General features: G+C 50.7%; 5 protein-coding genes across 5 annotated transcripts; 3 read left to right on the forward strand and 2 right to left on the reverse strand.

Moving 5' to 3' along the window:
- Positions 1–468: 468 nt before the first annotated feature.
- niaD (nitrate reductase NiaD) lies at positions 469–3,410 on the forward strand (the record flags this gene model as incomplete). The annotated part of the gene is made up of 7 exons (XM_040956925.2): positions 469–733; positions 794–893; positions 949–1,207; positions 1,279–1,514; positions 1,565–1,788; positions 1,844–2,467; positions 2,521–3,410. The coding sequence occupies 7 exons, from the start codon at positions 469–471 to the stop codon at positions 3,408–3,410; spliced, it is 2,598 nt and encodes an 865-aa protein (XP_040812623.2).
- Positions 3,411–3,676: 266 nt separating this feature from the next.
- Positions 3,677–6,589, reverse strand: N7455_006512 (tubulin gamma complex associated family protein; the record flags this gene model as incomplete). Its single annotated transcript, XM_040956928.2, has 2 exons — positions 3,677–6,417; positions 6,472–6,589. 2 exons carry the CDS (start codon positions 6,587–6,589, stop codon positions 3,677–3,679), a joined length of 2,859 nt encoding a protein of 952 aa, XP_040812532.2.
- Positions 6,590–6,789: 200 nt separating this feature from the next.
- N7455_006513 (EAF7 family protein) lies at positions 6,790–7,847 on the forward strand (the record flags this gene model as incomplete). Its single annotated transcript, XM_040957015.2, has 4 exons — positions 6,790–6,985; positions 7,044–7,189; positions 7,253–7,454; positions 7,519–7,847. 4 exons carry the CDS (start codon positions 6,790–6,792, stop codon positions 7,845–7,847), a joined length of 873 nt encoding a protein of 290 aa, XP_040812637.2.
- Positions 7,848–8,006: 159 nt separating this feature from the next.
- Positions 8,007–9,920, reverse strand: N7455_006514 (isocitrate dehydrogenase (NAD(+)) IDH2; the record flags this gene model as incomplete). Its single annotated transcript, XM_040957036.2, has 7 exons — positions 8,007–8,234; positions 8,293–9,012; positions 9,084–9,206; positions 9,266–9,352; positions 9,485–9,550; positions 9,621–9,825; positions 9,901–9,920. 7 exons carry the CDS (start codon positions 9,918–9,920, stop codon positions 8,163–8,165), a joined length of 1,293 nt encoding a protein of 430 aa, XP_040812632.2. The 3' UTR covers positions 8,007–8,162.
- A 101-nt stretch (positions 9,921–10,021) lies between these two features.
- Positions 10,022–13,191, forward strand: N7455_006515 (exocyst subunit SEC5; the record flags this gene model as incomplete). The annotated part of the gene is made up of 2 exons (XM_040956910.2): positions 10,022–12,379; positions 12,433–13,191. The coding sequence occupies 2 exons, from the start codon at positions 10,022–10,024 to the stop codon at positions 13,189–13,191; spliced, it is 3,117 nt and encodes a 1,038-aa protein (XP_040812676.2).
- Between the last annotated feature and the right edge of the window lie 16 nt (positions 13,192–13,207).

The following is a 13,207-nucleotide window of genomic DNA, read 5'->3' on the forward strand; positions in this document are numbered from 1 at the left end:
ACAGGAACGGTGCGTATCTTCCCATATCCTCCCTGATAGTTCGATCTCCGCGGAGATGATGGTTTTATGTCGACTGTGATTGGCTGGTATGGTTACAGGCTTATCTCGACGTCTGATAAGAATGAACAATATACATGACTGCGCTTTTAATGAAATTCTGATATTAGAAAAATTGTGGAGGAATGTGGATCAGAAGGGAGGTTTGAATCCGCGGAGATCTAAAAAGTCCTATGTTGATGGTCATATTGGATGACGGGGCTGAGGGTCTTAGGCCTAAATGCTGCTATTCGCAGTCAAATGTGGATATCTACACCTTAAGAACTATTTCGATTTATTCTACTTGAGGTTTTTTTTTTGTTTTTGTCAAGTTACTTGTCTTATTCTGGAAGAAATTTCGACCCTGTTTATTATATACCTACAATTTGATAGCACAAAACAGCGTAGGAGCCTCGCCTCACAAACACCATCATGGCCAGCATAACCACACAAACGATAACAGAATCCGAGACAATCTCTTTCAAAAATGGCCAAATCACAGTCGAGGAGGACATCATCCCAAGTCCAGGGGAGCCCGACATCCCACTCCCACCACTATCAAAGAACCCCGTCGACATCTTGGATGTGGATAAAGGCACACCAGATAACCATGTACCTCGCGATCCACGATTGATTCGGTTGACGGGAGTTCATCCATTCAATGTGGAAGCACCATTGACAGCATTGTATAAAGAAGGTATGGTATCAATTCCCATCTGTTATACCGAAGCCGACAAGCTAAGTCGATATCCCTAAGGCTTTCTCACATCCCCGGACCTGTTCTATGTTCGGAACCACGGGCCAGTGCCCCGGGTCCGCGATGAGGATATCCCGGATTGGGAAATTAGTATAGAAGGGTGAGTGTAATCGAAACCATACTTGGCAGTCCCGGGTAACTGATGGATGAGCTAGGCTGGTTGAGAAACCATTAGTCCTGAACTTCCGAGAAGTGCTTCAGAAGTACAACCAGATCACCGCGCCAATCACACTCGTCTGTGCGGGCAACAGACGCAAAGAACAGAATACAGTCCGGAAGTCGAAGGGCTTCTCATGGGGTCCGGCTGGTTTATCGACGGCGCTATTCACAGGACCTATGATGGCGGATATTCTGCGCAGTGCGAAGCCACTTCGACGAGCGAAATATGTCTGTATGGAGGGTGCTGATAAACTGGTGAGACTTCCCTATATCATGTTCTGAGGGTGTCAGGAACTATCCCCGAGCTGAAACTAACACACATATAGCCGAATGGATTTTATGGAACTTCAGTCAAATTGAACTGGGCCATGGACCCAAATCGAGGAATCATGTTGGCTCATAAGATGAATGGCGAAGACCTTCGACCAGACCATGGCCGTCCTTTGAGAGCAGTGGTGCCTGGCCAAATCGGAGGTCGAAGCGTGAAGTGGTTGAAGAAGTTGATTCTGACTGATGCCCCAAGTGATAACTGGTATCATATCAATGATAACCGAGTACTCCCGTAAGTCCCTCATTATACAATCGTGCATTGACTTCTGCTAACAGTGCCAGGACAATGGTGTCGCCGGAGATGGCCGCCCTAGATCGCAAGTGGTGGACCGATGAGCGATATGCCATCTATGAACTTAACGTGAATTCGGTGGCTGTGTATCCACAACACGACGAAGAGATCGATTTATCCACGGCCGGACCCACGTATACAGTCAAAGGATATGCATACGCCGGCGGTGGCCGGAGAATAACAAAGGTTGAGATTTCTCTAGACAGAGGCAAATGTATTTATACCCCGGATTCAACGATGGAACGTGGCTAATGTCTGTGATCATCTAGCATGGCGCCTCTCCGAGATCGAATACGCAGAAGATAAATACCGCGACTTTGACGGCGACCTGTTCGGCGGCAAGGTAGACATGTGGTGGAGGGAAGCATCTTTCTGCTGGTCTTTCTGGTCGCTGGATGTCCCAGTGGCAGACCTAGAGACTAGCGATGCAATCCTAGTCCGTGCAGTGGACGAGGCGCTGAGCGCCATGCCGCGTGACATGTACTGGTCTGTTCTGGGCATGATGAATAACCCATGGTTCAGAGTGGCGATCACGAAGGAAGGAAATACATTGAAATTTGAGCATCCCACACACCCAGCCAAAGCCGGAGGGTGGATGGAAAGAGTCAAGAAGTCTGGTGGTGACTTGCTCAATGGTAACTGGGGTGAAAGGGTTGAAGGCGAGGAGCTCGTTGAGCCTGAGCCCGTGAAGGAAATAAACATGAAGAAAGACGGCGTGAACAGACAAATCGACTTGCAAGAGCTGAAGGCTAATAGCACCAGCGAGAAGCCCTGGTTTGTTGTCAATGGCGAAGTGTATGATGGTACAGGCTTCCTCGAAGGTCATCCCGGAGGAGCGATCAGTATTACATCTTCTGCTGGTTTGGATGTATCCGAAGACTTCCTTGCAATCCGTGAGTCACAACCAAAATACCACCACACTATTGCACTGCTAACTTTCCCCCAGACAGTGAAACTGCCAAGGCAATGATGCCGGATTACCATATTGGCACATTAGACAAGGCATCCCTCGAAGCGCTGAAGAGCGATTCAGCCGCGGGTTCTGGTGAGCCACGTGAAGTGTTCCTTCAGTCGCGAACATGGACAAAAGCCACCCTCACAGAGAAGAGGGATGTGTCCTGGGATACACGGATATTCGTATTCGACCTAGAACATAAGAAGCAGACACTCGGCCTACCAATCGGCCAGCATCTGATGATCAAAGTCCAAGACCCATCCAATAACGAGGCAGTCATCAGATCCTACACCCCAATGTCAGACACAAACCTGATAGGCAAGATGGAGTTACTCATTAAGGTCTACTTCCCAACGGATACCATTCCAGGAGGAAAAATGACCATGGCTCTCGACAAGCTTCCGCTCGGCTCAGAAATTGACTGCAAGGGCCCGACAGGCCGGTTTGAATATCTCGGCAACGGCCGGGTCTCAATCAGCGGCAAAGAGCGCCAGCTCCGCTCTTTCAAGATGATCTGTGGAGGAACTGGCATCACACCGGTTTTCCAGGTTCTGCGGGCTGTCATGCAAGACGCGCAAGATCCCACAACGTGTGTTGTGCTAGACGGAAACAGGCAGGAGGAAGATATTTTGTGTCGTTCTGATCTTGATGCTTATGTGGAGACCGATTCTCGGAAATGCACTGTCGTGCATACGTTGACTAAAGGGTCTGATACCTGGACTGGTCGTCGGGGCCGCATTTCTGAGGAACTTCTCGCGGAGTATGCGCCTCCAGAAGAGCAGAGTATGGTTCTGGTCTGTGGCCCTGGGCCTATGGAGAAGTCTGCTCGCAATATTCTTCTTGCCCAAGGCTGGGCCGAGTCGGATCTTCACTTCTTCTAGGTTTGGTGCGGGCGGTTTGGAGCGGGCGGTTTGGAGTTTGGGCTGTACGTTAATAATGAGGATCAGGCAGATAGCATGCGAGCCAGAAAGGTATAAAGACATCGCGCTTTCATTTGCATAGAAACAAAGTGAATTTTGAAGAATCTCGTCAATCATAAATCATAACATGTCCAAGCAGTACGCACAAAACAGGGATAGAAGCTCTAGGTCAGGTCCAATAGGTTGTTCTTTACACATTCTGAATGTGCAGTAACGGCTTCCTTCGATCAATAGTAGTTTTTCACATCTAGTCTCACCCGTAGATGCTCAAATACACTAGTTGGGTCTGTCCGTGAAGAGAAGAATTCCCCTGATTTGGCCATTGATTTCGAAGTGGCCTTTCCAGACTCCAGGCTGCGGAGGTAGTTGACAAAGGCGGAGGTCTGTTTTCTAAAAGACTGGTACAGGTGGAGAACGGCTCCTTCGCTTTCGTTGCGCATCCCGATTCCATCTGCTCTTGATAGAAGGCTGAAGCCGAGAATAGTGCCGAAAATGGATTCAAGCAGTTTGGCCGCCTGCGCATGGCGCTTGCTGAGGAATAACGCGAACAGCATCTGATCCAGTATGTCTTCGTGATAATCGCGAAGTCGTGGTACCGAGTGCGCCGCTTCAATCGTACCATCAATGTCACCGCGGTTGAGGCAGTGCTCGATCTTGGTAAGTGTGTCTTGGAAACGCTGCCAGATGGATCCGATGCCAATATGGAAGCAGTAATCACTGACCGCTAGCACAAAGTGCTGGGCATCCACCCTAAATTTCTGGTATACATTGTGTGTGTCTCCTGCTAGAGATACTCGAGCAGTAGAATCCCGGATAAGTCCTTTGACGGCAGAGACCATGCGGATTAACCGAAGCAAATGCTTGAAGAGTCGATCATACTTATTCAAAGAGCGAACAGTGATGAGAGATTCAAGGACTTCTGGCGGCGTGTACTGCAGACGAAGGAAGTCCAAAGCCTCTATTGCATTCGGATTTTTACATCCTTCAATTTCTTCGTCTGAGAGTTCTCGAATTCCGAAGCTTAGGCCGCCAGGCAACTCGTTATCCTTTTGAATGTGGGTTTTATCGTCATCCTCTGTGTTTGTGCTGCCAAAGTAACAATCTCCCAGCAAGCCAATCAACACGAGTCGCAACTCCGAACTAGCTGGAGGCCATGTGTCACGGCTGCCGAGACGTAGACCGGTGTCAACACCACTGCGCACTTTGCCTGCCTTTCGCTCTCCGCTTTCCATTTCCGGGTCGAATAGGGAATTAGAAAGGCGGGCGACAAATGAGCCCTCTCCCAGCAACTGGAAGCGCCATTGCATGTTCAGATGATGGCGAATTCGATGCTCTTTGAAGAGAAGGTGCAGGCAAGAGTAGTCGATTAGAAGTGCCTGCGACGAAAGAATGGGTGCGAGAGATAGATGGAGGCCAGATGCCAATTCAGGACCGAGATAACTTGCTGCATTGGTGTTTTCGGTTTCAACCCCTCGGGCTTTATCAATCAGTTGCCTAAAACCATCTTTTGAAAGAGCCTTCTGGTCTGTGACCGGCCCTGCAACATTATTTTCACCATCTATGTCGAAGAGTTCAAAGGCTGCCGTTGTAACTTCTGTGTCGGCGATTTGATCGACACCTTGGGTGACAACATTTGATGGCGAATCCTGCAAGCCTAAATCACCTTTATGATATCTCTTGATCTCAGCGCGGAGCCTTGACTCGTACTCCTGGGCTTTCGTTTGAATTTGCTCAATATCAGCCCAAGTGGTCGCACAATGCAGATGAAGGCCACCAGTTCGTGAGAGAACATCACGCCGTGCGATGGGATGACGAGGGTGAGATCGTTTCAAAAGCTGAAGACTTCGACCACTTTCAAAGATGGAACGGGCTTGGTCGGCCGGAATGAAAGACGGCATGTGGTCCGCTTGGTAGGTGTGGTCGATTCGTGCTGGCCCAGTCTTGAACTTGACAGCATCATGAGTATTCAGTCGGACGAACGTTTTGCCGCTTGCCATGGATGCTTTCAGAGCTGCGTCTTCGGGTCTAAGCCCAATCCAAGTCTCAACGAATTTGAACCATGGCTGAGTCACTCGAATCACAATCTCATGCACAAGGTTCTCCATCCAGCCAAACTTCTGGGCAAAAAAGGATGCACGCTCCATGACAATTGACATGACTTGCGCGTCCGAGACAGCCCTTTGCGCAGCACCAACAATACCTGCCAGGACACCTATCAAGTCCCCGCAGCGGTGAAATAATGCCTTTATTTGTAGGAGTGAGGCAATATTCTTTGACTGATTGGAGATCTGTTGCTCAAGGTTGAAGATTATCACAGCAACCGTGCTGCTTAATGTGAACAAAGCAGAAAGTTCTTTGCATTTGGCTGGCGGGTCTTGCGCAAACAACCGCATACGCTGCATATTGGTACCACATTGTAGCACATATTCAATCACATTTTCCAATGCCAATGAGCTAATACCAGAAACCCGGATATCCTTTAAATGTCTTTCAAATTGGTTGGTTCGTTGCTCGTAGCGAAAGAATGCAGAGCTCCAGCCAAGCCCAAGACGAAGCAGTGATCGAATGAACACATCTGTTCGAACCATTCGAGTTGGTACAACATCTCTCTTTGCGGTGTATTGCTGTGCCAAAACTGCATCGAATCCCGCTGGGCCAGATTCACTAAAGTAGACAGACACAGGCTCTTGGAAAGACCTGTGTTGATATCTCTCCCATGACTTCTGTGGAGGTATTTGACCAGGGTCTTCCTGAAGTAAATCCAAGGACCATAGATCGTTCTCATCCCCTGAGATGTCTCTTAACGAATCACGGGTGGCGTCAGACTCGCCGTCTATGGAGGGATTGATGATCGAGTCGGTAAATGATTCAGGTTTGTCCAAGCCGGTTGGAAAGAGATCCAGCTTCCATACAGGGTCGATTTTATCTGCGGGCTGTGGGTATATTTCAAAGCAGGATGTAGTATCATCTATGGGAAAACAGTGTTATTGAAGGTTCTAAGGAATCTGCGGTTGACACTTACCACTTAGAGTGGTGTTCCATGGTAGCGATCCCAATGGCTGTAGAGCTTCTACGCTGAATTTGGATAGTCTCCAGAGGCTTTCACTGGAGAAAGGATCCAGCTCATGATCACAATCCATAGTGAGACCATGCTCAGATGAGCGAGATGTTTAACGCGTGAAAGTTCCAAGGTCCCGCGACGGAGATGGCTATCGCCGTGCACAGACCCTTGATAACAGAAAGTGCCCTCGCCTTACTCGAAGCTCAACCATTACCTCCCCTCTCCAATTTCAATCCTTCCTACTTCCTGTGGTTCTTAGATATTGCACCCTAAGCTACCATGCCTCCAAGAAAAAAGACCAAGCGTGCACATTCGCCCACACCCCAAGACGATACTGTGGCGGAGTCGAGCGCAAACACTCCGTCAAGCGACAGCATCGGCAAGTCAGACACCGACTACGACCTCATCACAGATCCCTGGACAGACGAACAAGAAACTGCGCTCCTCAAAGCAATCATAAAATGGAAGCCAGTCGGTGAGTTCGATGCCCATCTCTCTTGAGCCACAACGCAGCTAACCGTCTCGGTCCATAGGCCTACACAAACACTTTCGGATGCTCGCAATCTCGGATTACCTCAAGAGCCAAGGATACGCACCCTCCACAGCAGAGCATATGCGGATTCCAGGGATCTGGAAGAAGCTAGGCTCATTATACAACTTGGAAGCTCTTGACGAGCGGGTAAGCATTGATCGATGCTTTGTCCGCGCTGGTTCATTTTACTGATTAGTGATACCTTCACAGGAAGATTCAGTGATCACCGATGTCAACGAAGACGACGAAGGATCCGGCGAGATGTATTGCACATTTGAGCTCCCGTATGACGAGTACGGCGATATGATGTTTGAAAGGCGGCTGGCGATGGAAGAGTCATTGTCGCCAGTTACTAGTCGTGCCAGTCGCGCAGGCGGATCGCGACGAGGAAGCACAGTGGCAGATACAGATGGTAAGGAGTGATATGATTTACAGCCTGGCGTACAACCCATAAACTGACCTCTTACCCGCCACAGAACCAAGGTCTTCTCCCGCCCCGTCTCGAGGTCGCATATCCCGCCCCTCCACTCGTGGAACACGCTCAACTCGGCTGCAGGTGGAAATTGGCCCGGGGAGTCAAGGCAAAGTATCAGACGAGGGGGGCGATTCGGCAGAAGACACTGGTGCGAATGATGAGGATGACGAGGAGGGTGAGGAGGGCGAGGAGGGCATTAGTGACGAAGATGAGGGCGAGGGCGAAAAAGGCGGTTCACGGAGCACCCGAGCGCAGACATCTCGATCCAAAGCCAAAGATAGCAGGCCATCGACTGGCACTGCGACACGCAGGACTGCCCGACGGCGTTAACATGGCTAAGTTTTCGATATGGGCTTTGAACTTTGATACCTATGGAGTTTGGGGAATGGCGTTCTCTTTTGTTTTAGTGATGTGTATGACTATGCAGGCATCTTGTACCTATTGCTACACTAGCAGAACCGATCAATCTACGATACCGATCTACCAAGATATGATTGAAGGAGGTTCAAGGTTGTTTAAGATTCAGGCGCCTCCAGGTAACCAAAAGTAGGTATATTTCGATCGCTATAGCTCTAATGTCGTTCGAAGGGTACAAAGGGAATAGATCAGGGGGTCATAGTACAAGGAGTGTCAGCAGCGCTTGATTTACAGGCGCTTGATGATAGCTCCAGCGTACTCGTGGGTCTTGGACTTGCCGCCAAGATCACCGGTGAGGGTCTAAAGGTCACGAGGTTAGTAATGCGCGGTAACTGTAGGAATAGTTGTAAAAGCTTACCTTGCCCTCGGCGAGAGTATCGAAGATGGCCTTCTGGATGCGGTTGGCGTGGTCGTGGAGACCCATGTGCTGCAGCATCATGATACTGCTAAGAAGCATAGCAGTGGGGTTGGCGAGGCCCTTACCGGCGATATCGGGGGCGGAGCCGTGGACGGCCTCGAAGATGGAGCACTCGTCACCAATGTTACCGGAGGGGGTGAGACCGAGACCACCGATCAGACCGGCGCACATATCGGACAGAATGTCACCGTACAGGTTGGGCATGACGAGGACCTTGTCGTTGTAAGGGGTAGGGTCGGTGACGATACGCAGGCATGAGTTGTCCAGCAGCTCAGCGTCGAACTCAATATCGGGGAATTCCTTGGCGATCTCACGGGCGGTGTTGAGGAACAGACCGTCGGACATCTTCATGATGGTGGCCTTGTGGACAACGCGGACCTTCTTCTTGTTGATGGACTGCGCATACTGGAAGGCGAAACGGAGGACACGCTCGGAAGCCTCGCGGGTGATGAGCTTGATGCTCTGCACGACACCGTCGACGACAACGTGCTCAATACCGGAGTATTCACCCTCGGTGTTCTCACGGATGAGAACAGTGTCGACGTTGTCGTAGGGGGTCTTGTAGCCAGCAATGGAGCGGCAAGGACGCAGGTTGGCGAACAAGTTGAAAGTACGGCGGAGAGTCAGGTTCAGGGAGACGTGACCCTTGCCAACGGGGGTCTGGAAAAGCGAAGTTTAGTATCGCAGTCCAGATGCGGGATATATGTAGGGAATTTGAGGCCGGAACATACAGCGAGAGGACCCTTGAGAGCGACGTAGTTGCGGCGCACACTGGCAATGGCATCGTCGGGAATGGCGGTCTTGCCATCCTTAAGGATAGGGGTGACATCAACGGATTCCCACTTGACGGGGGCCTATTATTGACTTAGTATTTTGATCGTGTTGCAGAGTTGACTTGTTGCGAAATCGCTACCTTTGCGGCCTCGAAGATGTCCTTAATGGACTGAGAGATCTCAGGACCAATACCATCACCCTCAATCAGAGTAACAGTGTACTTGCCCTATTTCAAAGGATCAATTAGCATTGTCATAATTATACACTTGGTGATGTTCTCGATTTATGGTCGGTGTGGGCTGCGCGGCTGGCACCGGCATAGAGGAGAAAAACGGGTTCGGGTGGGAGAAAAACGTACATCAGGACCCTTCTGACCCTTGAACTTGGCAACAGCCTCCTGTGCAGGGCTGGCGTAGAAGCGGATCTGTTTAAAAGGTCGAAATTTAGTCAATTGAGCATTGATAGCGACTGAGTTGTCTTGAGGGGGTTGGTACCTGCGCGATGGGAGCAGCAAATCGGGGGGCCACGCGGGACGGGCGCATGCACTGGCGAGCGACAGAGAAGTTCCGGGCAGCGATCATCTTGAAAGATCCCTTCAATTTCTTGGGGAGAAGATTAGAGGTGGTGAGGGGGAGGAATGAAAGAAGGAGAAGGGGAGAAAGAATCAAATCTCTCGGCGCCGCACCGATCCGACCGACCCTCAGACCGCATTGGTGGTTTCATTTCCCCCCCGGCCCGAGTCCACTCTTTGACCTGGTGTCCACTCTTGACTACCAGCTATAGGGTCTCAGCATTTGATTAGGGTTCTGCTATCAGATCTCGGTCACCTGCAGAGAGACCACCCTGATTCTCCTTTGTATTTCAATTCGTCCTAGCTACTGCACACCTGGCAATAATGGCGGACCTCGACGTCGCAAGCCACTACAACCTACCCTCCGAGTTCCCCGAGGAATGGCCGGCATCTTTAGACGTGGCCGATGAGCCAGAAGAACAGCCAGTTCAGCGAACAGACTCCCGTCCACGCAAGTCCCGATACATAGCTCTCGAACGCAGTACCAGTGATTGGAGAGGCAAGTTTGGTTCACGAAGAGGGAAGGAGGGCAGAGACAATGCGCGGGAAGATGAGCCCGATCCCTTGGGTACAAGCGACAGCGTTCTCCGGATTCTCAAGCAGCGAGGTGTGCCATTGGAGGAAGAGGGCAAATCACGGTACCTGCTGTCATCGACATCATTCTCGCCCGCACTATTCCTATCACAGGCGCATCACTCAGCCTCTATCGAATCACTGATGGGCGGCCTGGATAACTTGTCGCATTCCATCGACCAGAAGTCGGCGTCACTGAAAGTGCTGGTGGAAGCCAATTTTGAGCGTTTCGTGCGTGCCAAGGCAACTATCGATAGCGTCTACACCGAGATGAGAAACCAGGGCGTTGATAAGGACCCGCGTCTGAGTCCCCGCAGGTCAGGACATTTCCGGAGCTATTCAGGTCAGCACCGGAGCGTATCTCCCGCCCCAGTGGTTGCCAAGAAGACCGCTCTGGTCAAGGAGAGCGAGTTCGGCATGAAGGGTATTAGAGGTCCTTTGGTTGAAGCTTCTGTCAAGGCCGAGGAGGTGTGGGGGCCGGCTCTTGGGGGTCGGGAACGAGAGCAGGTACTGAAGTCGGTGGTGGAGACTATGGAGAAACACCGCGATGTCTATGAAATTGGAAGCCACTTGTCCAAGTCCATCCAGCAACGTGACTACGATGCTGTCTTTGAGCAGTATACCAAAGCAAGGACACTCGCCAATCGGGCGAAAAATATCGCAGAGCAGGCATCCACCTCCCGCCGACATCTAAACGACTCTGAGACACATACCATTTTGGCTATGGGCCGGATGTGGATGGACGTTGACCACCAAATCCACGACTTTAAGCGTGATCTCTGGAGGCGTCTTGCCGATGCCCCCACCACATCGACTACAAGCACAGCCTTGGGACCTGTGGAAGAACACATGGAGTTGATCGGGGCATTGTTGGAACTAGGCGTCGAAGACAACCCTATCTGGATATGGCTTCAGAGTCGTTATGAATTCTTGAAGACAAAGATCACAGGGTTCTGTGACCGATGCAAGGTCGAAATTGAAATTCTAAGAAGAAGACTTGCTGGCGGAGAGAGACCAACTCCACAGGCTACGGCATCCTATCTCCGCCTGGCACCTCGAGACGGTGCGGTCGAAATACCAGGAAGACTAGACACGGATCAAGTCATTGAGTTGTGGGAATGCATACAAACTTTCCTAACCCGACTCCTATCCTCGCAAAGTGGTTTACTGGGCGAAGTGTTGGATTTCTGGGAAGTCGCACAATCATTTATTGATGGCAATCGACAACGGCTTCTGCCCGCCGGTTTTGAAGGGGAGAGTCGCAAACACCACCACCTTTCAGACGACAATATTAAGGAACTAGAGATGGGCATTGCAGTGTTGGTCAATATCATCCGAGAGAACGTCGTGGCCCTCTTCACGGAACCCCCAACCGAGGATGTCTCCCTACTCTTCTCGCCAATCCCGGCAAGTCCATCAACCCCAGAGTCGAGGGGTATTACGCCAACAGAGTCCCGCTTCAAGCTGGATCCGAAGAACCTGCCATATCCTCCCCCAAAGCTTGGAGAGCACTGGGAGGATTTCGCATTCTGGCCACCATTTTCCAATTCTCTCAGTGGAGTGCATTATCTGAGTAAATTCCTCACCACTGTGGGCACCGCGGCGAGTGAAATGGCAGCCCTAAGGCCGATTGGTGGCTCTGGAAAAACCTATGACCTCCTCAAAACCCTTGTCAGCATTGCCCGGGAACGATGTGCACGTGTGGCGTGTGCTGCCTGGAGTAAAGATGCGGAGATCTGCAAAATGTTGGAAGACTGGACACGCGATTCAGAGAAGCGTGATTTGACTAAGATGCCCGGGTTCTTTGTGGCTTTTGAGAGTGCTGTCCTTGGAGGCATGCAAAAAATCCTTTACATTTCGGAGGCCATGGCAAAGCCAGGTTCCGTGGATGTTGTCACTCAGCCGCCTGCGAAACTGCTTCAAATGGTCCGCTCTCAGTTCGTATCGAGTGTTTACAAAGCGTTAAGCGGCCTGGTCGAAAACGCCGAGCGCCTGACAACAGTAGATGAAGAAAATGAATGGATTATTGCTCGACCAGCAATGACAAGCCAAGCGACTGACGCTGCGTTGTCGATTCTCTCGGCTGATTCAGTCGATTCTTGGAATCGGGTAAGTGGCGGTCCAATTCGATGTGATATCTACATAACTGATCACATAAACAGAATGTTCGGATCCTTCTTACACTTTCAAATCTCAAGGCTTTACAGGCCGACCATGTCCCTCAGCTTATCTCGAACTTTGAGACATCCTTCTCAGTGAAGCTAACGGAAGAGGCCAAGACCGTCCGGGACGTGCTAAGCCAGATTGAAGACAGGTTATTCCAGTCATATATCACCCCGACTACTACCTTATTGAACAAAACAATCACCACTGGCATTTCATCTCCGGATTGGGAGCCGTCTGTTGACAGGCCGGAGCAAGTCCGCCCATATGTCTACAACACCATGCTGACCATGGTGCTGGTCCACACAGAGATCTCCACAACAATTCCGTCTACTGTGTCACCGGATGCTAGTCGCGCTGCGTCAAGCTCACCTTCCTCGCTGCTGGCCACCGTGTTAACACATCTCCTTTCTCAAATTTCTTCGTCATTACTTGATGCCTTCCGTGCTCGGTCCTCCTTCTCGCTAGCAGCTTTGATGCAAGCTACCTTGGACACCGAGTTCATTGCACAGACTCTTTCCGCGTACATTACTGAGGAGGCATCAAATGTACAAAGCCAGATCTACGTCGAGCTAGATTGCCGTACCACAAACGAGGCTCGCACGAAACTGAAGGCCGAACTAGGAGAAATGCGAGTTATCCTAAAACGGCTCAGAGATCGGACGAAGGGCGAGTTTGCTTGTTTCAAAAAGCCGAGAAGCGGCGGTGGTGGAAATAGTGGAGGAGCCTCCAAGCCTTCCGCTGCGGCCGCGACATGATTTTAGCAAGACAGTT

This window comes from Penicillium solitum (genome assembly GCF_028829755.1).
Source record: "Penicillium solitum strain IBT 25940 chromosome Unknown utg000004l_segment0_segment0, whole genome shotgun sequence".
Lineage (NCBI taxonomy): Eukaryota > Fungi > Ascomycota > Eurotiomycetes > Eurotiales > Aspergillaceae > Penicillium > Penicillium solitum.